At 43.5% G+C, this 25,838-nt stretch overlaps 1 protein-coding gene across 2 annotated transcripts in view; it reads right to left on the bottom strand.

Moving 5' to 3' along the window:
• RNF123 (ring finger protein 123) overlaps positions 1–25,838 on the bottom strand; it is a 454,378-nt gene that overhangs the window by 134,388 nt on the left and 294,152 nt on the right. For both annotated transcript variants that reach the window (XM_029599662.1, XM_029599663.1), the window contains exons 34-35: positions 24,505–24,580; positions 2,409–2,493 (exon numbers count right to left, since the gene is read on the bottom strand). In XM_029599662.1, the coding sequence (XP_029455522.1) occupies positions 2,409–2,493; positions 24,505–24,580 (161 nt within the window). The remainder of the gene's footprint in view (positions 1–2,408; positions 2,494–24,504; positions 24,581–25,838) is intronic.

Genomic DNA, 25,838 nt, shown 5'->3' with positions numbered 1-25,838 from the left:
TTCTGTGCAGGACAAAATGAGTTAAAATTGAAATAGACAAAAAAATAACTGAAAAGCAGCGATGTAACAACCAGAGTAAAATTATGCTGCTATGTAAAAATTCTTCAGTAAAAGTAAAAACAAATTATCTAGGCATCAAAAAGACTTGTCAATATGGCATTTATATTTTAGTCTCCGAGTTGTAAAATGTTCTAAGTTTTAGACTGCGTGTTCTTGTATGTTCTGATAACATGGATGCTATAATGCCAGTTTAGATAATAAGATTTTGTAGGAAAAGTGCATAAAATATGATCAGTAAGAGAAAATGGTTGTTACTCTGCTCTGTGGGAAGCTTGGCGAATGGCCAAGTAATGTAAACAGCTAATTAGGCTTTGGAGTCCAATTTTAGGACACCATGCAATTGGGGACATGGAAATGAAGGAAAAAGGTAGAAAACTTCTCTGATGAAAGACAACTTGGAAGCAGTGAGACAGACACTTGTATTACATGAAACAATAAGAAAGCAGATGTATCTATTTGTACCTGTATTTTATAGTAACATAACATACTAAATAATGGCCTAAAGACCATTAGGCTCGTCCAGATTGCCCACTTATTCTGTTCACACAAGATGCATCCCAGTTTCTAGCTATAGACTGTGATCCCTTGCAAGATCTCGCTCCTTATCCAGATTGTCTTTTTTGTCATCCTACTCGGTATTCCACTAACTCAGCAGGTGAACATAAAAGATCCCCTCTAATTTCCTTCTCACACACCACCTCTCTGGTGTCTAGCCACAAAGCTGTGCAATAATTTAAATATACAGCAATACTAGCTGTTTTTTGGGGGGTTTTTTTGCTGTTCTCCACTTTGGACAAGCTTCTGGGAAGGCATAATGCAAAAAAGCTTAATAAATACATCAAGTCTGTTTAAAATATCTAACAGTAGTATGCCTTCTAGTTTCCATACTCTGCTACCTTCCAGCCAACCTGTACAAAGTGAGGAAAACCTCATATATTCTAGACAGGGCATCATATTCATTACCTACTACAAATGTTTCCGGACAAGATTCTGACTACAAGGAATTGAGATATAATAAATTATACAAAATACACAGGTCTGGTAGTGTTCCAGAGTTGTTTGGTATATACCTGTATTGCATCATGAGTACAGAGTTACACAGATGTTCCTTGAATGCAGAGCAAAAGAATACCCACAGAATAGACACCCAATATACCACCACATCTGGTGCCATGACTCTTTCCACCTCACCTTGGAACTACCTTGGTTCTCAGCATCTAACTTGGTCATCTCTTCTTGGATGACTTCTATCCTCTCAAGCTAACCATCAACAAACAGAATTTCATTATTTTCTTATTTCTTTTTCTTCTATACCCATGATTGTTCTCCCTAGATATTCTCTTTTCATCAGCTCTTCTGGAAAGACTGGCAAAAGTGGTGCAAACTGCAATTTTTATTTAATGTTGCGGGCATCCATCCTCTTGGATCAGGACAGGACCCACAACATGATTCAACAAAGGCCAATACATGGCTTCCAGATAATAATATCCATCCTCAATTTTTGTAAATATGTTATGCATTATCATTTCCAATTTTTGTAAATATGTTCATATCCCTCTCCTCCCCCCCCCCCCCCTTTTTTCCTCGCTTGATTTCTGGCTCTTCCTCAGAGCCCCTATTCTTTTGTTTATTGTTCTCATGTTTCCCCCCCTCCCCGTTGAATGTAATTTCAACCTTTCGTTATGATGTAAACAGATATGATGTGTATTTTAATGTCGGTATAAAAAAGCTGTCAAAAATAATAGGTTTTAGTCACTACCGACCTGAACCAAATTTGAAGTAGGGATATTAAAGTAAAAAATGTATTCTAATTAATCTTTTCTTTCCACTCATAGACCATTCTGATTAAACATGATATAACCAAGTCTCTAGGGGACTTAGGCATGAGTACTAGAAAAAGACATATGTTTAGACATTCAGAATAACTTAAGTAAATTTTCATGGCTCATAAAATGTGCATAGAAACTTCTTCACCTTTCCTGCAACAGAGGCTTCTCTTCCCCATTCAAATGTGGGTTTGAAAACTCAGTGGCTTTTCTACATCTTATTCCCCCTGAACTAAACAGATCATAAGATCTCTACATTTCAATTTAAGAACTTCAGATGAACATTCCTTCCAGGATTCTAATACAACATAAGTCTGTTATACTTTTATCCAGGAGATGTGCCATACTTTATTCTAAGAGTACACCATGCTACACCTTCTACAATATAAAACATGTCCACTCACCATTGCACACTGTATTTATTACACCTTGTCTACTTGTCAATCTATATGGATACACACAATGCTACTCTCCTCCACTAGCAGACTAACAAAAAAATCTCATAAGGAAAATCGAGCTTACCATTGGTGTTCACTGTCCACCAGAAGCCGGACCAGAATACCTGTCACAGCCACAAGAATCGGGTAGTGGTCAACACTCTCTAATCCTGGGAAGAAACCAAACAATTTTGGATATAAAAAAATGCCTGTGAGAGTATCAGAGGGTAAACCTGATAATGTCTATCAGTCCAGGAATTCAGATTCGGACAATTGGTAAAGGACTCTCCTGCTTTTGCAGGAGAGCTTGGAAAATTCTAATAGTCCGTATCATCTATTCAAACATACTATTCTAAAAATCACAGCCAGTCTTCTCAGTATCTCAACAAAAAATAAAAACTAAAATAAATAAGTGTTTGATACTGGCTTATACAACTGAACTTACTGATATCCATGAAGGGATGATAAGGTGAATGTTAGTACAAGTCTGCAAGTTTTAGCTTCTGAATTATGTACTAAGAGGTTGGTATATGTTGAGGCTGATATTCAAAAGCATTTATCCCGATAACATTTGAGTTTATCTCATCCTTTTAAACTAAAATAAAGTGGTTATTTAAATAAATGGCAAATTTAGAATACTGTTGGCACTTATCTAGATAAGCAAGAGGCATTTCAGAGCAAAGTTGAGTTATCCGAAAAAAAACTTAGCCAAATAAGTTATTTGGCTAACTCAAGACATAGCTAAAAGGAGGATTAAAGTTATCTGGGAATGTGTTTACAGATAACTTTAATCTTGACTGGCTCTATATAAAAAATAAAGCCAGTTAAGTTGTTCTCGAAATTTAAAAAAAAAAATGAATGGGCAATCCAGCCCAATCTGCCCTCCACCCCCCCCCCCCCCCAACTCAATGACACAAATATTGGCCCCTTTGTGGTCAATCCTTTTCCACCTGAGCCCCGCAAAATAGTTAAAAAAATAAATAAAGTTCTGGGCCTATAGGCCCTAAAATCCTACTTCTGTCTACGAGAGGACAAAATATTACAAGGATACAGCTTATGCTACCAGCATTGCTGTCAAAGCAACATTGGATGTGCTGGGAGTTGGGCAATTGTTCAGAGTTGACAGCTGTGGTAAGCAGTTTGGGGGATTTTGGGTGGGATGGAAAAGTTTGGGTTAGGTTGATGGGGGGTGAAGAATGAGGGCATCATTTTTTGCCAATTCAATGGGGAAGGGGGATGGAGACTTTTCAGGCACATAGACCCATATTTTTTTATTTTATTTATTTTTGCTGTTTTGGGGGGGGGGGGAGGAGAGAGGGCAGATTGATCTCAAAGCCCGACGTTTATTTCACTGGGGTGGGGGGAGTGAAGGATTAGGTAAGAAGGCCCACTTGTATTTTTATTTATTTATTATTTTCTATTCCTACTTAACCAGCTACATTCTGAATATAGTTAGTTAAGGTAAAGTTATCCAGGTACTTCGAAACCTAGAGGCAATATTCAAAAATAGCCAGTTAAGTTTCAAAGTTATCCAGGTAGATATATCCAGCCAACTTTCAGCGGGATGCGTTTATCCCGCTGAATATCCCTGATAACTTATCCATTTTAGGCTCTCTTAAAAATTCACCTTGTTATGTTTGTTAATAAAGATCTGTTTCATTTTTTTAAATAAGTGAGCTAGTAAGTGGACAAACGAAAGAGGAGCAATGGATTCCTCAAACTATCAACTTAGCTGAGTTTGGCCCATATCCCTCCTTCATTATGTCAATTCAAAATGCTTCCTTTCCTTTTTATTTCCATATATACCTGGCATATTTTCACAGTTTTTGAAATGAAGTAATGTCCTTTTATTCAAGCAGGTAAACAAAAGAAGGATAGACCAGGTTTCCTTAGGTGTAGGGATTCTTTATTTGCCTTAAAACTTAACAGCATAAAACAGCATATGCCTGACTCAGGCAGAGTTTCACCCAGTATGAATTGGATTTCATCAGGGGCGAAAAAACATTACATAAGAACATATAAAAACAAAAGTTTAACATTCAAAATGACAATAATGGAGAGGTCACGTGATGTGGTGAGCCGGGGAAGGCGGAAAACCCTTGAGCTCCGAGTGCCTAGCTCTCTCAGCGCGATTTTAAACAGCAATTACGGCTCCAAACTTCATCCCACTGGAGAAACTGTGAGTGCCTATGTCCATCGCCAAATATATGAATAAAACGCCACCCCCGATGGCATCCAGAACGACTAAAAAAGATAAAGAAAAAACGCGGGGCTCCGAAGCCAAAATGGCCGCCGCGGGCGAAATCGCCGGGGATCCCGTTTCAGCAGGGCTCACGCTGCCTGCTATTGAGCACGTTATAAAAGCTGCTCTGGATGAAAAACTGGCAGGGCTGAAGGCACAAATAGAAGAGGTGCATGTGGCAATAGCTGAGCTCTCCCCTCGTCTTGACCATGCCGAAGGCAGAATTTCTGTGCTGGAGGATGATGCCCGCAGTGCTGAGACCAAAGCTGAAAAGCAGGGGAAACTGTTAGCCCAGCTCCTCGACAAGGTAGACGATTTAGAAAACAGGGAAAGGAGAACCAATCTTCGTTTTTTTGGGTTTCCTGAAGAACTGGAGGATGCAGCTATGGGAGAGTTACTAGAGCACTGGCTCCCTGAGGTTTTAGATTTACAGCAGTTCAAAGGCTCCCTGAAAGTGGAAAGAGCACACCGCTTGGGAGTAAAAAAAACAAACCTCATCAGGCCACGGCTAGTCATAGCAAAGTTTCTTAGTTTCACTCATAAGAACGAAATTTGGAAAGCTTACAGGCGCAAACCAACCATTTCCTATGGGAAGCATAATATTAGGATTTTCCAGGACTACTCCGCAAGGGTGTCTGAACTACGAAAGGGATTCTCACCTATCTGTTCCCAGCAAAAAATTAAGTTTGCCCTTCAGTATCCAGCGAAACTCCGGATTTGGCATAAGGATCAACAACTCCTTTTCCAAACACCAGAATCAGCGGCTGATTTTTTGAAATCCGTCCTGACCACTTCAGCATCAGGGGAGCAGGGCTGAGATACCAGCTCTGCGGACGTCGCCGCTTCTCTACGTTCTCTATGTCTCCTGTGACACCATCTTGGTGGATATGGGGGAAGCTTCACCCCATTCCCATTCTGCCTTGTTCAGTTCAGAAGGGAACAGACCATCTCCTGTGTTCACACCTTTTTGCTCTGCCCAGTTCTCCAACCAGCTAGAGATCCCTAATTAATTGCCATGCCAATTTCACTCATATGTCTTCATGAACACTGGCTTTACTCGGTGTATTCTTTCTTGGGGTCCTGCTGGCAACGATATGGAGCTACAGCGCTCGTACACAAATCAAATGACCTCTACGCCTCCAGGATTGAGGCTTTCTATTCTATGGACTCAACAGGGGGGGGAATGGTATGGGGGGGAGGGGAGGGATATGTTAGTTAGTACTAGTTCCATTTCTGTACTCAATCACTTCTTAAATCTACACTCTTATCTCCATCTGCAACTCGCTGCTATGCAACAACACCACAGACAAATAGTACGGGCCCGGTCGGGAATCCAGTTCTCTTGGAATGGAGGGGGGGCCAGGCTGGGAGCCTCCACCTCTACCTACACTTGGTCATTTTCACCACTGTTTCAGCAATTGCTCAGTCTGTTACATGCCTAACCTGATATCCTGGAACGTCAATGGGTTGGGCTCGCCAGTCAAACGTCGTAAAGTGCTTGATCACCTTAAGCGCCTTCATACGGACATTGCCGGATTGCAAGAAACACACCTCACTACAGAGGAAAGTCAAAAACTGCAAAGAGATTGGGTTGGTTCCTGTGTCTTTTCAGCGGCAGTCAACAGAAAGGCTGGGGTCGCAATACTAGTTAGCAAAACGGCGAACTTCCACACTGTTAAAAGTATCGCGGACCCGGAAGGCCGATTTATTTTGCTGATTGGCCATTGGAACAACCTACCAGTCACGCTCTGTAACATCTATGCTCCCAACGAATACTCGCACTCCTTTTTCACATCCATCAGTAATTTAATTCACACTCACGCACAGGGACAAATATTCCTTTTAGGAGACTTCAATTGTGTGCACGATGTCTCCATTGATAAGAGCCCGCCGCAACTGAGACGGTCCACTAAGACTAAGCAAGGTATCGCATTCCTCTGTCACCAACTACAACTCTTGGATGTATGGCGTGTGCTCCACCCAGGCAATTAGACTATACTCATGTGTCACGTTCCCATCTGTCCTTATCTCGGATCGATTATATTCTTGTCTCGCAGGCTCTCTTCTTCCAGATACAGAAGGCGTCCATTGAAACACAAGTGATTTCGGATCATGCTCCAATATCTCTTAGCTTATCTCCTCTTCATGCCCAGCAAGGCGACCGCATATGGAGATTCCCCAGCTATCTTAAAGATGATAATAAATTTAAGGACTATCTACAGCTTAAATGGAAAGATTACATGGAAAATAACCAACAACATGCTTCAGACCCTCAGCTTCTCTGGGAGGCAGGGAAGGCGGTCCTAAGAGGAGACATCATAGCTTATGTCCACCGGCGAAATAAGCAACTTAATCAGAACATCTTGCATCATGAACAACAACTTGCGAGAAGCAAGCGTGAACTTAACATGTCTCCCTCCCCCCAACACAGAAAGGAATACTATAGCATTCTAGGGAGCCTGAACGCACTCCTACATATGAGAGCGCAAGCCTTTATTCAGAAAGGAGAACAGAATCTATTCCGATTTGGAAACAAATCTGGCAAATTACTGGCGAACTTGGTCCGGGCTACCAGACGGAAAACCTTCATAAATAGCATGTATTCCACCACTGGGACCATCACCACAAACCCACGGGACATCTGTGAGTCATTCCGTACCTTTTATGAACACCTATATACTCCAGACCATGGGAAGGGGGAAGCAGAGGAAAAGGACTTTTTTCAAGCTTTGACGCTGCCACAGCTCAATGCCCCTCAACAGGACTTCCTCAACCGACCGATCCAACCTTATGAGGTCTCGCAAGCCATATCCTCCACCCATGCAGGGAAGTCGCCCGGACCAGACGGCCTGTCATATGACTTCTATAAAATACTCCAACCCCATTTGGCTGTCCCCCTTACTAGCTTTTATGCAGCTGGTCTGGCGGTGGGGCGCTTTCCTCCCTCCTTTAACACAGCTCACATCACGGTCTTACCGAAGCCTGGCAAGGACCCCCTACAACCTTCGTCTTACCGCCCGATCTCTCTACTCAACTGCGACTTAAAGCTCCTAGCGAAGGTACTCACAGAACGCTTGAATGTTCTACTGCCCTTCTTAATATCACACCATCAGGTAGGGTTTGTAAAGGGACGGTCCCCGCATGCTAACATCTTAAAGCTTGTGTCTGCCATGGAAATCTGCCAATCTCAACAAATCCCCGCACTTGCCATCGGATTTGACTCTGAAAAGGCGTTTGATAGGGTAGCCTGGTCATATCTTTTTTCCACCCATAATACAACGTTTTGGAATTTGCGGGGAGTTTTTGAAATACCTCAAACTTTTATACCACTGCCCTCTTTCCCGGATACTGGCCAATGGATATCTTTCCAACGATGTTCACCTGGGGCGTGGAGTACGACAGGGATGCCCTCTATCCCCACTACTTTATATCCTGGTTATCGACCCCTTGCTGCGCAAATTAGACCCATCGTCGATCATTCACGGGTTTGGGGGGCCGTGTCACGACTTTAAGATAGCGGCCTTCGCTGATGACGTATTGGTTTTTATTACCCAACCCACACAATCTTTGCCTGAAGTACTACGGTTGCAGCATCAGTATGGTCAATTCGCAGGTCTAAAAATAAACCTGGATAAGTCCGAGGTCATTGACGTCACCGGTTCGGTACATAACACTTGGACTGGCGAATTCCCTTTGCGCTGGGTCTCTAAGGAACTCAAATACTTGGGAATTCGCATACCCACCCACATCAATCTGCTATATCAAGTGAACATACAACCACTATTAAATCTAACCACCATCAAGTTACATCAGTGGGCGTCCCTGCCTCTCTCACTCTCTGGCCGAATTCAATTGGTCAAAATGATCTTGCTCCCCAAGTGGCTTTATCTTCTGCAAATGGCCCCTTTATGGATCACCAAAAAGGATTATAAACTTTTTTTTAAAGGCACTGCGAATCTTCCTCTGGAGGGGAAAAAAAGCGCGTTTACCTATGGCGGTTTTGACTGCTCCGGTGGAGGCGGGAGGTATGGGTTGCTCAGACCTGCTAACCTACAACTTGGCATGTACCCTTCGCTATGTAAATGATTGGTTATTCTCAACGTCCAGGTATGTCCCTTGCACCCACCTCCTGGAGTGGTATGGAGTTACATCTCTGAACCCACTACTGCATTTGCCAATTACACTGCTCCCACACCACCTCAAAAACTATATACTACTACGCTCTTGTCGGAAAGCATGGATTATGCTTTGCACTAAGCATCATTTGTCCACACGTATGACCCCCTTACTACAGATAGTGGGCAACCCGCTTTTTGAACCTGGACATTGTAGGGGTACCTTTCACAAATGGCAAAACGCTGGGCTCACCTACGTCTACCAACTTTTCGAGGCGACTACGGGTCACTTTCTCACGTTTCCAGAATTGCAGGTGGTTTATAAGTTCCCAAACTCGGATTACTTTCCTTATCTACAAGTAAGACATTTCGTTCGCAGCTTAAACTTCTCAATGCCGATCTTACACACTGCCCAGCGGATACAGGAACACCTACAACCAGGCCCAGTAAAAAAACTGTCTGTCTCCAAACTTACGAAGTCCTTACTAGCATCAGCATCCTTGCCATCTCTAGATAAGCTCTATCGTAAGTGGGCGCAGTGGGCTAAATGTACAATTACAATGGAAGACTTTAAACGCAGTGTCGTAACTACGTCTGAAATCACTGTCAATGTACTACTTCGGGAAACTCATTATAAATTCATGTGGCAATTTTACATTCCACCTAACCGAGCCTACCACATGCGGCTTGTTCCCACCAACAAATGTCCCAAATGCACGATTGAAGATGGAGATTATTACCATTGTTTTTGGGACTGCCGGGAAATCCTATCTTTTTGGGCACAGCTTTCCCGTTTCTGCTCGCAATTGCTACATAGAAAACTACCCATGGATCCTTCTCTTTGGCTTTTTGGAACGCTGCCAAATACAGTCGGCTCTTTGAGTGCCCCCAACCTGCTATTCTTAACAAAGGCGGGCCTGTTGGGGAAAAAATCCATACTGCAGACGTGGACCACCCATCTTGCGCCGACCAAGGACATGTGGTTCAAACAGCTGGTGCATCTCTGTGCGATTGAACTGGCAGTAGCAAGGACTTCATCTGCAAAGACTTCGGCTCTACTAGCGCTTACGTGGTCCCCGTTAACAGAGTACCTGTCACCTACAATCCAAGCCACTAATACCATACCGTAATAATAACAGCGGACATATTTAACTGTATTATTCACTTTGCTAATTCTACCATTATTGTCCATATGCTATGACTTTGATGTAGATCTCGATGTTGCTATAAGCAGACATTCATGTTCATGTTCATGTGTATATTGTTCTCTGCAATTAACTGAAATGGAACTAGGAAGGGGGGGGAAGGGGGGGGGGGGAAGGGGGGGAAGGGGGGGGGGAAGGGGGGGGGAAGGGGGGAGGGGCATAACTAAGTGAATGGGTAACTAAGTAAAGAGCAGCAAAGTTACAAGGACTACAAGGAGGGACTTGTTCGATATGATTTAGTCTGTTATATGATGGTAACCCTACCATAGCTGTTTACTTTAATGGGACAGTATTGATGATTTCATCATAAGTCTGTACCTTGTTGTGTTGTCATTCGTTATCTTGGATTTTGTACCATCGGAATTGTACATTGTTTACCTTCCGTGTTTTCACTGTTATTGTATCTCTTATTTTACGAAAACCCAATAAAACATGGTTTCAAAAAAAAATAAAAAATGACAATAATGGAATAATCAAAATAAAATAATAATGAAAACATTATATAAGACTATATAAAAACATATAAAGTTTAACCTTCAAAATGACATTAGTAAAATAAAAAATATGAGAATAAATAGATAAACAAATACAATGAAAAGAAAATAAAGAAATGATATGCATGTCAAAGTGATAAGAGATAATAAGGTTAATATATCTTCTGTATGTTTAAAAAAAATGAGATAAAAGTCACATACCTAAGCTGATATGTGTCAAAATGAGCTGTAGTGAAAAGTCGTATATGTAATGGTAGTACTGTGAGGAAAATAAAGTGAACTCAAAAATAATAATGTGCAATAAATTTACAATAGCCTAAACAAGTGAACAATGCTGATCTTAAAGGATTAATGTTGGAAAAAGATTTATATTATGCTTAGAATTAACAGTACATAATAAAGTAATTGTAATGGTTGTATATATATATATATATATATATATATATATATATATATATATATATATGCAAATGTATTGAACTAGCAATATTAGTATAATAAATGGTTGGTGTGAATGTTGCAGTAAATAACCACAATTATATATTTTGCAAGGCGAACAATAGAAACAGTAGTAATGAAAGTAATAATAATAGCATGAAAAATATTACTCCACACTTTTTTTTTTTAAACATACAGATTTATTAACCTAATCTCTTATCATTGACATGCATAACATTTCTTTATTTCTTTTCATTGTACTTAAGTTTACCTCTATGTCTATTTATACTTATTTTTTTTGATTATTTCAATATTGTTGTTTTGAATGTTAAACTTTGTATGTTTTTATATGTTTTTATATAATGTTTTTATATGTTCTTATATAATGTTTTTTTAGTCTAATTCATATTGGGCAAAACTTAGCCTGAGTTGGGCATATGCTGTTTTATGCTGTTAAGTTTTAAGGTGAATAAAGAATCCCTATACCTAAGGAAACCTGGTCTATCCTTCTGTTTGCCCACTGCCTTCGTTAGATCAGCTTCTGTGCTGTTTTCTGGGACCATCCCTTTTATTATAGCAACACCCTATTTTTAAAACCTTCATGTTCTACAAGTCTCTGCATGAACCATGTTTTACCTGTACCTGCATGGTGCTTTGTTGAGATCATTATAATGTTTATATTCAGAGGAGCAACACCCAGCTAGAAAGGATTTAACTCCAGGCTTAAGCAGTTGCTTACTTGTAACAAGTGTTCTCTGAGGACAGTAGGATGTTAGTCCTCAGGCATGGGTAACATCATCAGATAGAGCCCCAATGCGGAAATTTTATGGCAAAGTTACTAGAACTTTAACTAGGCACGCTGAACATGCATAGACGTTTGGTATAGAGCAGTGGTTCTCAACCTTTTTTTGGCCGGGACACACCTGACAGATGGTTCTCACATGCGTGACACACTGAGCATGTGACCGTCACGGGGCTAAATGTAAACATGCACTCTGCATCCACAGGAATCCCCTCAACCCCCCGCAATGAGTGCAGAGCAGATCTAGGGCATTACCCTGTACAACTCGCCATACAAAAAAAGATATTCTGGTTCTGATGACATCTCAGTAAAAGCAAAACAAACTCCCTTTACTACCAGGCACAATAGCCCTTCTTATGAAAAGACAGTAATTTACCACTAATGCATATCCTATTGAGAAAACACAACAAATAAGATTGATACAAAAGCCTACATGCTAGTAAAATATCTCACCTCTGTCACACACCCAGAACTGACCTTCACCAAGTACAGAAAGACCACACATTATAAATATGGAGACAGAAACTGGAATGGAAAACCAAAAAAGCCACTCTGCATGCAGTGCAAACCTAGAGAAATGGAAGAGAAATATAGCACCTAACAGTCCCAGGATCTGCAATAATGCACACAAACTAACCCGCACAAAGATACACCTGTATTATGGAACACACTCAACCAGTAACAACCCTATCTAAGAAATACAACTATTAAAACCAGGCCCTAAACACTAATACATTTCTTATTGGGAAAACAGAATAAGCCAAACTGCTATAGAGCCCCACACAGAAATAATTGTAAAGCTATACTAAAAATGTTACAAAACAGCTGCTGAACAGAATAATATCCAACAATTAAAAACTCATAAAAATTATTAACACACGTCCAAATATCAATAAAATATTTCAAAACAGCAGACATCGCATAATACCCAATAATTAAAATGGCAATCAAGAAAAATAAATTTAAAAAGCCACCTTTTCTTACCTTCTCCAGCAACTCTCCTACTCCTTTCCCTTCCAGGCCAATAGCACTCACAGGAAGCAGCAAGGGCTGCTGAAGCTCTGTCCTCACAGTCCTCTTCCTTAGCGCCCACAACCAGTCACTCACACACATAACTCCAATTAGACCCCACGAACAGTCTCGGTCTCTCTCACCTCCCTGACCAGTCTCTCTCTCAATCACACTCATGGTCTCTTATATACAAGCTCTCAATCACACACAAATGCTCTCACACCCACACCAGCTCTCACCCAGGCTTCCATTCACACCCACACACACCAGCTCTCACCCAAGCACCCATTCACACCCACACACACCACCTCTCACCCAGGCACCCATTCACACACAGAGACACCAGCTCTCACCCAGGCACCCATTCACACACAGAGACACCAGCTCTCACCCAGGCACTCATTCACACACAGAGACACCAGCTCTCACCCAGGCACTCATTCACACACAGAGACACCAGCTCTCACCCAGGCACTCATTCACACACAGACACACCAGTTCTCACCCAGGCTCCCATTCACACCAGTTCTCAACCAGGCTCCCATTCACACCAGCTCTCAACCAGGCACCCATTCACACACAGACACACCACCTCTCACCCAGGCACCCATTCACACACAGACACACCACCTCTCACCCAGGCACCCATTCACACACAGACACACCACCTCTCACCCAGGCACCCATTCAAACAGACACACCAGCTCTCACCCAGGCACCCATTCACACCTACACACACCACCTCTCACCCAGGCACCCATTCACACCCACACACACCACCTCTCACCCAAGCACCCATTAACACCAGCTTTCAGCCAGGCACTCATTCACACACAGACGCACCGGCTCTCACCCAGGCACTCATCCATGCACACAGACGCACCCGCTCTCACCCAGGCACTCATTCACGCACACAGACGCACCCGCTCTCACCCAGGCACTCATTCACATACACACCCGCTCTCACCCAGGCACTCATTCACGGACACAGACGCACCCGCTCTCACCCAGGCACTCATTCACGCACACAGACGCACCCGCTCTCACCCAGGCACTCATTCACGCACACAGACGCACCCGCTCTCACCCAGGCACTCATTCACGCACACAGACGCACCCGCTCTCACCCAGGCACTCATTCACGCACACAGATGCACCCGCTCTCACCCAGGCACTCATCCACACACACACAGACGCACCCGCTCTCACCCAGGCACTCATCCACGCACACAGACGCACCCGCTCTCACCCAGGCACTCATTCACGCACACAGACGCACCCGCTCTCACCCAGGCACTCATTCACGCACACAGACGCACCCGCTCTCACCAAAAACTTCTTCTTCCTTCGCTGCAGGGATGGGCTCCAGTTCCGCCGCGGCTTTACTCCGGCGGGCCTTCTTTTTTCGCCACCGCGGGAATGGGTTCCCATGGCGGCTTTGCTTCGTCGGGGGTCGGGTTTCCTCTTCACTGCGCGATCTTGCTTCATCAGAGTTCAAAATTCCTCCCTGCCTGCCTCACCGGCCAATCAAAGGCTTCCTCCCTTCTTCCTACTCCCACTGGTAGGGAGGAGGCTTCCGATTGGCCTGCGCGGGGGCAGGCAGAATGAAGGAGGCTTCCCATTGTGTAATGGGGATAGGAAGAACGAAGGCTTCCAATTGGCCCGCGTGAGCTGGAAAAAGGCAAAAGGAAAGTAGAACGGGGTAGTGGGACACCGGGAGACGCGACACACCTGGCGGTGTTTGGCGACACACTAGTGTGTCGCGACACACCGGTTGAGAAGCGCTGGTATAGAGCATGCTGAGCATGCTCAGCGTGCCTAGTTAAAGTTCTAGAAACTTTGCCATAAAATTTCCGCATCGGGGCTCTATCCGATGATCTCATCAAAGCACATAAGCTCTCCTCCTCAGGGCAGAAGCATCCATGGTTAAGACAATTTGGATAGGGAGACTTCGAAAAGAGATCCCTGTTCCAGATTTGAAAGCACCAGGCAATGAGTCCTGGAGAGACGGGGTGTCTCGGATGCAATCTTGGAGGCTCTGAGTGATCTGGCATCACTGCAACCTCAGGATCCATTGGGCTCTGTGCATGGGTAGATGTGCAAAGGGAGTGACATGGATGTTGTGGCCATATGGACCAACATCCTCAACATGTGCCAGATTGACATCTGCGGGCGCTGCTGAATCTCTGCTGCAAAGGTCGTCAAGGTGATGGCCCTTTGACAAGGCAGGAAGGCCTTGGCTTGAGCCATGTCTAGCAGGGCTCCTATGAAGTCCAATTGAAGTGACGGGCTGAGATGGGACTTTGGGTATTTGAGAGCCAACCCTAGTGACTCCAACACCTAGATGGTGAAGGCACATGGACCAGGCGGCCCCTGCCTGAGATGTGCTCTTGACCAGCCAATCGTCTAGCTAAGGGAAAACATGCACTTCCAGCCTGCAGAGGTGTGCTGCCACGACAGCCAGGCACTTTGTGAAGACTCATGCGGCTGACGCTAGCCTGAACGGCAACACACAGTACTGGAAGGGCTGTTTTCCCACCACGAATCGGAGAAGATCACAATGAGTACATGCGTCCTTTAGATCGAGGGAGCATAGCCAGTCCCCTTTTTGTAAAAAGGGGATCAAGGTGTTCAGGGAAACCATCTTGAACGTTTCTTTTTTTAAAAACTTGTTCAAGGCTCTTAAGTTTAGGATGGGACTGAGTCCTCTTGTTCTCTTTGGAATCAGGAAGTACCTGGAGTAGAATCCCCACCCTCTTTGCTCTAGTGGTACGGGCTTGACTGCCTTGGCTGTTAAGGAGGAGAGCTCCAATAGTAGCACCTCCTGATGTGCTACCAGCCCCCAAACTTAGCATGGTGGACAATTTGGCGGTGCATCCAATAGATTCAATTGGTACCCTTGACGGACGATGGAAAGAACCCACTCATCCGAGGTTATACTGGGCCACTGGTTTGCAAAGAACTGCAGCCTGCCCCGACCAATATCGATGGCTTGGTGTCCATCAGTTTGGCTCCTTGATCCTTCAATGGTTCAGACTTCTTTGACCTGAAGAGCTGATCCATCTTGTTGAGTCAAAGCAGACGTCCATTCGGGGTCATCTGGTCGTATAAACGGCAACTCTGATATGGCCCTCAGACACCGGGCACATCCCTGAAAATGGACGTGGCCATGTTGGATGAAACAAAAGGGGCACGAAGCGAAACAATGGCTGTGTGGTGTCGATAGCCGGTGGGCACTGGTGCACCGCCGCCACTGGGAATCGACCGAGAAAGGAAATTGCAGAAAACCCTGACTAGAAGCACTAAGGGAATGGTACCGATAGGGACATGGTGACAGAACAGCACGTAAAAAAACCCAGAAAAATGCGAGAAAAAGGAAAGTTTTCCACAAGGCCAAAAACAGCCAAAGTGAGCTCACTCACATTGCGAGGCTTACAGCTCTGCAGAAAAAGAGAAACTGGAGAGGGACCTCACGTGGACATGTTGTATAGGGCATGCTGAGCATGCTCAGTGTGCCTAATCAAAGTTCTAGAAACTCTGACATAAGTTTTCTGCATTGGGGCTCCATCTAATAATGTCACCCATGTGTGAGGACTACCATCCTGCTTGTCCTAAGAGAAACTATATGCGGGGAGCAAAAAGAAATCCCATTCTGGCATAAAATTGGTGTTAGGAATTGTGACAAAATTAAAGGACCTATCATAACAAAAGGAAACAAAGGCAAGAAATGACGATTAATTCATTTACAAAGATGGAAAACCTTAAGGTATAAACACCACAGAAAGTTCTCCCCAGAATGCTGAAAGAGCAGAAGGAAGTGCTGCATGAATCCCTCACAACTCTGTTCAACTTGCTTTTAGGCATAGGAGAAATTACAAATGATTAGAAGAGAGCAAATATAATCTTGCATCACAGAAGTGGAAACACAAAAGTAGCAGATAATGATAAATCCGTGTAACTTTGGTAGAAGACAAATTTATGTAAACTTTATTTTGAAAACAGATACTGCAGTATCTTGAAACAAGTGTATAACAAGATCCTAGACAACATGGTTTCACAGGCGAGAGACCTTGTCCAATAAATTTGATTGACTACTTTGATGAGGAGATAGATCAGAAGGTACAACAGACATTGCCTAGTTGAACTTCATATAAACCTCTTAACGCTGTTCCACATGCTAAACAAACTAGTTAATAATTGTATGTTTACTCTCATACTATCTGGGAAAGGAGTTGATTACCTACAAAGCTCAAACAATGCTGATTAATAGCATCCACTCTGGTGAAGGTAAAACAGCCAGTGAGGTTAGCTTTGGGCTAGGATCAGTTCTTTTCAATATCTCTATAAGTGACACTACAGGGGACTTGAACTAAAAATATTCCCGTTTGCAGATGTCATAAAAATCTTTAACAAATTAGACACACCAAAACAGGTGAAAAAAAGGGGGCCTTGAAAAAACTGAAAGAATGGTCCCAGATTTAAAAGCTGTGCTTCACTGCAAAAAAGTGCAAATTCATGCATTTGGGCACAAAACAGACTAGCCAGGGCCCAGGAAGTTTCAGCTATCAAGTAGGAAAGGGCCTTAGAAATAATCATCTCTGATGACATGAAAGTTCCCAGTTAGTGTGATAAAGCAGTGAAGAATGCCTACCCCTGGACTAGATTAAATTTCAATTTATTGCTAAGCTGTTTGGATAGAGCAGTAATGATGCAGATGACTTCGATTTTGGAAGAATCAGGTGGCCTTAATCAATATCAATCCTGATACCATGCTGGGCCCAGCACAGAATCCATGTGGGTGTCGATCATGGAGAAGGTATAATGTCAAATGGAATGATGGTGCAGGAGTGTTACTGATCCTCCTTGACAAATATAGGGGATCTCTTAAGGCGTGAATAGGAGTAGAGATGGACAGACTAGATAGGCCATATGGTATCTTTCTGTCATCATGTTTCTGTGTTCCTTGACATTACATAGAAATGAGGGAAGATTGACAGGGTTAATCCCTGAGACAGAATGGGCTGCTGACATCACACTGTGAGAGAAAGCAGGATAAGAGGGCTAATCCTTGAGCTAAAGCAAGCTGAGGACATCATGAATGGAAGGAAGGGGTTGGACTGGAGAGACACTGGTGGAGAGGGCTCGGGGAGTGAGAGAAACTGGTATACAGGGACTGTGTGGAGAAGAGAAAATGAACGTTAGGAATGATCTGAAAAGGAATGGAGAATCAAATGGAAAATATTCTATTGTTTCTGTATCGAGCCATGGTGCAACCCCACCTTGAGTACTGTGTGCAGTTCTGGTTGTCCCACCTCAAGAAAGACATTGCAGAACTAGACCAAACAAAAATAATAAAGGGAATGGAACCTCTCTTATAATGAGAGACTACTCAAGTTAGGGTTCTTCAGCTTGGAAAAGAGATGGCTGAGAAAGGACATGATAGAAGTTTATAAAATCATGAGCGGGGTAGAACTATTAAATAAAGGAAGGTTATTTACCCTTTCTAATAATACTAAAACAAGGTGACACTCCATGAAACTAAAAACCAGCAAATTCATAATAAATCATAGAAAGTATATTTCACTCAGTACTAACAAGGCAACTGGCATAGCGAGGAAAAAGTTTTGAACAAGTTCCTGGCAGAAAAGTCCATAATGCATTATTAGCTAGGTAGAAAAAAGAAAGTAATTACTATCCCCGAGAGTAACAAAAAGTAGATCTACTTTATACAATCTGCCAGGTACTTGCAACCTGGACTGGCCACTATCAGAGAGGGGATGCTGGGCTCAAGGACCTTGATTTGACCAGGCATGGCAATTCGGACATTCTTATGATGGGGTGGGATGGAGCAGGACTGGAAAGAGAGAGAGAAGACAATGACACTAGTAGATTGGAGGAGAGAGACAATGGTGGGAAAGGCTAGGCAGGAGAGAGACTGAAATACTGGTTTTCAGAATTATCCACAATGAATATGCATGTAGTACAAGTACATGTATTGCTTATAAGGGTACTCCATGACACTGCTCTGGGACACCATACCTTGCTTCTGATAAATTAGCCAGAACAAAATATGAAACTTCCCCAAATCAAGAAGCTTGCAAAGTGACATCTGTGAAACTCATTCATATCTTGCCACTAATGTTTATTCTTTCTGCAATTCTTTCTTTAATGTTAACCTCTTTCCCTCCACCCTTCATGAAGCCGTCTGTCATCATATAAACTGGTGCCTTATTTTCAGCCTAGATAGGGCTGCACACTCTTCTCTCTCAAGGCACTCTTCAGAGATAGAGGCTGTATAAAAGGCATGCTACTTAAAGTGCATCCAGTGGTTCAATGGCAGTGCTATGTACTGCCATGAGGAAGACCAGCTTTAATTCCCAGAATCAACTTTCACTTCCAGATCCTTCTTTCATTAATGATGTGTAATGAGAGATTCCCTTGTAACACATTATTGAGCATTTACTGCACAAGAACAGGGATGTGGATACATCATTATTCACAGTCCTTGTGAAGCAGGAAGTCCCAGTCATTGTTCAATGGCGACACCTACTGGCTGAAATTAGGTTGCATACATACTACATTCCAGAGAGAATTGCGATCTGTGATTCTTAGCCAAGGACCTGACAGCAATGGCTGTGCCAGACAGGTGTTATAAGATAGAGGGAAAACTGTGGGTGGTTGTGAATGAAGACTCATGATGCCGTTGGCTGGTTCTGATAGAGCTAGAATACCTGCTGTATCTGAATGTAATCTGCTTTGAAGTGCCTAAAAGGAGGAATATAAATCAACTTAAACAATCAAATAAATAACAAAGGAGCAAGAGGTAAATGCCACAGCAAATATGCAATAAAAAAACCCACTCTGCTATTCTTTCCTTGTAAAGAGCTTCGGTATAGAGTACAAAAGGGGCTCTGCCACAGTTCTGTAAAATATTTGGAACACTGTTGGCAAAGACCCAAGAATCCATGGCTATCTGTTGCCATACAGTTTATAGGAAAGGCACAATGTTTATTGCTGTGTTATGAAAAGCTTGCTGGAGTATAATTTATAGAAAAGACTCAATATTTGCTTTGTACCAGACCTTGATCTTCTGACCGTGTCTCCACAGATCCTTCTTTCATTAATGATGTGTAATGAGAGATTCCCTTGTAACACATTATTGAGCATTTACTGCACAAGAACAGTCTGTGCGCAAATCAGAGCCAGTCCCTAAGGGAAGACATATCTCATTTCCTGTATGCTAACAGATCTGTGCTATTGTTCTCAGGGATATCATTAATCATCTCTCTTTCCTCTAGCTTCTCCTTGACCAGAGCATGTGAGAGTATGTCTGTGGCACTGATATTCCTGTAATTTTCAATACTGAGGCAGAGTGTATCACTTGTCCACACACACACTTTTCTCACTGTTAATAAGTGGATGACATACCCTCAAATTATATATACTTGCAGTGTCCATTAAGTACATCATCTGACCTCACACAATTACCTGCCACTATGTTCCTGAATTTATCACCTACCCATAGACAAAAAAAAAAAATCCACTCTCTGCCTATATATGTATCAACTGCTCTCTCACATACCTGTCACCATGTCCCTGAGTGATATAGCAAGTTGAGCCTTGAAAGACTCAACTCCAGCTCTAGGCTACCACTTTGATCTGGCTTAGCTCCTCATCCAAGGAGCCAAAAGCAATCAGCCAAGCCTGCGCGCTTATCATAGAATGCTCTTTGCTGTCTGCTGCTGCACCATGCTGCATGCACTCTCTGTCATCTACATAGAGCCATAGCAGGAACACATGACTTGGGAATGCTGAGCATTCTCCACAAACATCTTCTTCTACCTGCATGGCCTTCTGTTTACAAATGAAAAGCTAGGGGAGGAGGTAGCCTATGAGCATCTATCTTTGTTCCCAGGGCCTATCCTATATAGTGGTCTTTGATGTGAGGGTATTTGTTGTTTTTATTTGTCAGAAGATGCCTAGCTCCAAGGGTAGTAAGGGAAATTCCCTACACTAGCCTGAAGAAATTTCTCCTTGAAAAGCTGGAAATAATTGAAGGAAAGCTTCCATCCATTAACTCTTGCTTTTTTCTTCCTACGTCGAGACGCTCAGGAAACCCTGTCTGTGTCCCTTTTGCAGGGAACCTGACAGGTTTCTTAGAAGATTCTACCCTGGATGTAATAAGCAGAGGAACACTTTTGGTATCATTTATCACAGTTAAAGATATCGGCTTAGTGATGAAATCATACTTTAAGAAATATCTGGTTAACTTCCATGAGGACGCAGTAAAAATTTTCCCTGATTTGGCACCAGCCACCCAGGCCAGGCGTGTTTAGATAAAACAGGCGTTGGGGTTTTTTAAACCTCAGACAAGAGGCTGTTAGGCTGGGTTATGCTGTAAAAATTTTGTTTCCTTGTGTTTCCTTACAAAGGGAAATGAACGTTTTGTATTTTTCATTGCTGATCAATTAAAAGTTTATAGAGGCCAGGAAAGTTAACATACTAACCCAGTAAAAACTAAATATGGAACTGTTATGTGCACTATGATAAGATTATGGGTGTAATTTCCTTTTTTCTCGTCCTTAAAAGATTTCTCAATCTCCCCCCACTAAGTATTCTGCTGGGAGTGAGTCTTAATAACTGATTAATGTTATAAAAAAAGTGATTAAAATTTGTCTGCCAGGTTTATAAATTTCAAGTGGATATTTTATAGTTGTTGTTTAAGAGTTTGGGTGGAACTGGGGGCAAAAGAAAAGAAAAAATGTGATTATGAAAATTAATGTACCCACAGTATTTCTTTATAAGCAAATTTGATTTTTGTTTATGTATTAAAAATGAATAAATAAAGAATTAAAAAAAAAAAAAAAAAGAAGAAGATGCCTAGCTGTTACTCCCTCCTGAATTAGCATTCTTTAGAGTTTCCAGCAGATGGGCTTTCAAGTTAGAGATGGCCAGTCTATACTGACATCATGCAAAAGCCAGAGCTTTTTGATTGTGAAGGCATCCTTGTTGAGTATACTGACACCTAACTTCTGCTATCTGTGTCTGTACCAATAAAAACCTGGTCCCAGATTACCCTAGCTAGTAAATTACGCATAATATTAAAAGTGTCCTTCTAGTTAAAATTTACTATCTTGGTTTTATTTTTGGTCCTTCATGTCTCCTAATGTTAAAAGATATCATGTTAGTATCATAGGCTCCGATGTTTATGAGTTTTGAGTATGCCTGTAGAAGGACTTCCGAGATCCTGGCCTGGAAGATTTCATGGCTGAGGAAGGGGCATCAGAAGCACTAGCGGAAAGCTGTTGAAAGGCGTCATGGTGATCCTTCAACTGCGCTACCACATCCTGGGACCTTATCCCCAAAGAGGTTGTCACCTGTGCAGGGGAAGTCAGCCAGTTTCCCCTGCACCACTGGGTGGAGATCAGAAGCCCTGAGCCAGGCCAGCTTACGGGCGCTGATACCCACGGCGGCTACACGGGCTGCAGTTTCAAAAGACATTGTAGGTGGATCGCACCTCGTGCTTGCCAGCCTCGAAGCCTTGTAGGACAATACCAGAGAGCGCCTCCTGCTGCTGCTGCAGTAAGGTTTCCCCAAGATCCTGGACTCGCTTCCATAGGTTCTGGTTGTACTGAGTTATGTACAACTGGTAGGCGGCAACGCGGGCGATAAGCATGGCGCCCTGGAAGAGCTTGCGGCCGAAGGCATCAAGCTCCCTATGCTCTCGTCCTGGAGGGGCAAAGGTGTGAGTGTGGAAGCGCCTGGCTTTCTTGAGGGTGGTCTCTACAACCACTGACAGGTGAGGGAGGTTCCGCCTTTCGAACCCCATGGGGCTTGCTGCACCAAATAGGTGGCATCTGCCTTCCTATTGACAGGAGAGAGATCAGGTGCTCCCACATCCAGAGGAAGAGGTCCTTGAAGATGTCATGGATGGGAACCGCCACAATCTCCTTAGGAGCATCGACAAACTGGAGTACTTGCAGCATCTTGTGCCACGCATCCTCCTCCATGAAGAGTTGGAAGGGGATAGCCTCGGCCATGGCCCTGATAAACCCCGCGAAGGACAAGTCTTCAGGAGGGAGACTGATGCCTTTCCTCCGGCGGGGAAGGCACTAAAAAGGGGTCATCCAAGTAATTGGAGGAAGACTCTGTGGAATCATCCCCTTATGGGCCAGCGCAACGCAGGCGAGGCCTGTGGGGGATATCAGCCCTAGGCTCAGACGGCTTTGGAGGCCTTGAGGGCACCACATGAATCAACGACTCCCCTGGCATCAAGGGGACAGGAGGGACCCAGTAGAGGCTCAGGGAACCAAGGCCTCAGGAACGCGGTACCAGTCACGTCTCCCTCTTCCTTGGACCTGAGGATCAGGATCGCTCCAGTGGGGGGGGCATCGGTAGCAGCTGGGGAATTGAAGGCCCCTTGGGCACCATCTGCATTGGTAGGGCACCTAAAAGGACGTCTAGACGCTCAAGCAGAGGTGCTAAAATAGACAGCAGAGGCTGGGGTACTGGTATGGGGCCTGCTGGCACGGCCGGCTCAACACTCTGGAGAGCTCTGAGCACAGAGTTCTGAACCCTGCGGTCCAAATCCTCCTGAAAGTTCAGTGAGGCCAGGACTGAAGGAGGAGAACAAGGTGTCACCGGCTCTTCCTTGGGTCTCCGAGGTGACATGGTGCCTGACACCGATATCGGTGGGGAATGCCTGGGACTCCCGGGGACATCGGAGGATGGGGCCTACGATGGCCGGGGATCGCTTCGGAAGAAGTACGGCTGTCGCCAGTACTGGAGCTGTGCGCAGACAGCGATCGATGCTAATGCTTGTGGGATCTCTCACGGAGCTCAGCCCAGTCTTTCCCTGGCGCTGAGGATGCCAAGGATCCTGATGTTCGGGACATCAGTGAGATCATGGAGATCGGTCACCATCCCCGTGATCCTTTGAGGAAGGTAAGAGAGGTGTAGCAAGAGGGAGCGTATCAAGGGGCTCCCCGCGACCTCTGGGTGTCAATGATTCCGACACTGGAGTGGATGGAGCAGACTTGGAAGAACCAAAAAGCTTCTCCATCTTATCAAGACACGTATGACAGCCCTTAGGGTTCATCTGATCACAAAGGAGACACCTCCAGACGTCGTGCGAGACCCTAGGCAGAGGATACAAACCTCATGCAGATCTGTGATGGACATAGTCCGTGGGAATTGGGGGTACCAGCGAAAACCGGATGCCATAAAAATTACCCGGCGGTCACCAAAGGTGAAAAGTTGGGAATCAACAGCAAAGAAGCGAACAAAAACAGCAACTTTACCTACCATGCCGAGGAGGCACTGACCGCAAAGGAGGACCAGACAATGGAAACGGGAAAACAAGACTTTTCCTGCAAAAAATATGAGAAAAAAATGGAGCTCCACGAAATGCAAGGCAACTGCACCACGGAAAAGAAGAGACTGAAGGGGGACCTTGTGTGGATGCGTGGCAGCGGCATGCTTGTGTGCTGGTCAAAGCCTCTAGAAACTTTGACAAAAGTTTTCTGTGCCAGGTTCCATCGGATGATGTCACCCACTTGTGAGGATTACTATCCTGCTTGTCCTAGGAGAAATAATGTTCAGTGGCCATGAGCTCGGGCACACTGGTGATTCATGAGTAAGGAGAAAACAGCTTGAGTGTCATAAAATGCAAGCCATATCCACAGTGGAAACTGTCGTTATAGAAATGATTTAACTACTATCTTACAGGTGACCAGGATTATTTTCACAGAAATGCTCAGCAACGCAGACCAGAGGTGATTTCATTAAACAGTGAAAAAAATGAATGGGCACTAAGAGCATATGACAAGGAAGGTAAGCAGAGAAGATCAGGGTGAGGAGGAGAAAGGGACTGACCTGGTAAGCGGAGATTCACAACGCGATCAAATAGGTTCCTCTCGGCTGTCACGCGATTCAAGACCTGGTTCAACAACTGTGGTAGGGAACAGAAGGCAGGGAAGAGGGAAAGTAAACAATGCAAGACAAAGGAGAAAGAGGAATGAGAACGAGAAAGAAGAAAGAAGAATCAGAAGAAAGGGACAAAGACAAGTGAGAGAGGCAGACACAGGAAATAAAAGGTGCAAAAAGTAAAAAGGCATGAGAGGGGAAGGGACGCAACACATACAAGAGTGAGTGAAGCACAGAAAAAACAGTGACATCAGAGGGAGAAAAACAATGAAAAAATGAAAGCACACATAAATCCAGTCAGGAAGAGGGTGAGAAGGGAAAAACAAAACAAAATATATAGTTAGAGTCCCTGTAGACAATACATCATCTCTCATAGTACTTGTTTCCAAAAAGCTGCATTTATTGCATTTTGCAAAACAATTGGATTGATCGTGGTCTTTGAATTTATAGTCTCCACGCTCACACCCAATTTTCAGTTTTTCTTATACAGATTCTAATAAGGGAAAAGAGGGACTTTTTAAAATGTTACTCCATCATTTATTTAATTTATATTCTGCTTTTCAGTACTTCAGAGCAGATTACATTCAGGTACTGTAGGCATTTCCCTATCCCCAGAGGGTTTACAATCTAAGCTTGTACCTGAAGGTAAAGTGACTTGTCGAAAGTCACAAGGAGCAGCAGTGGGATTTGAATCCTTGTTTCCCTGGTTCATAGCTTGCCGCTCTAACCACTAGGTTATTCCTCCTATGCATTAATATATATGTATTTACCTATTTATCTAGTTTTCTAACACTGATGGCCTGATCCCCAGGGGCATTAGGGCCTGATGCCCAGGGCATTAGGGACTAGTAAACCGGGCATTATTTTCAAGCTCAGTTTTTCAGAGGTGTAATTTGTAGAGGTTACGCGATTTTTACCTTATGCCTGGAATAGACATCTAGATTCTGTGCAGCAGGCTCCCTCTCTTGCCATATTCAAGTCTAATCTAAAAATGCACCTTTTTGCTTTTAAATCCTAAACACTTCTCAACAACAAATATACTTCTCACAGATTCTTGTTTGTCATGTATGTTTGTCTCAACAACACTGTAAGCTCCATGGAGCAGCAATGTCTCTTAAGTGTTTCTGTACAGCGCTGCATATGTCCAATAGCATTTTAAAAATAAGTAGTAGAAGTAGTAGTACAAGAAGCAGTTAGTAAGGGAAAGAAAGTTACTTTCAACTAAATTAATTAATTAAATTAAAGGGATATAGTGGGGGTGCCAAAATCTAATAACTGTAGAA

Source organism: Rhinatrema bivittatum, chromosome 4 (assembly GCF_901001135.1).
Source record: "Rhinatrema bivittatum chromosome 4, aRhiBiv1.1, whole genome shotgun sequence".
Classification (NCBI taxonomy): domain Eukaryota; kingdom Metazoa; phylum Chordata; class Amphibia; order Gymnophiona; family Rhinatrematidae; genus Rhinatrema; species Rhinatrema bivittatum.
Note: the sequence above shows the minus strand (reverse complement) of the source record. Positions and strands in the feature narration are given on the sequence as shown.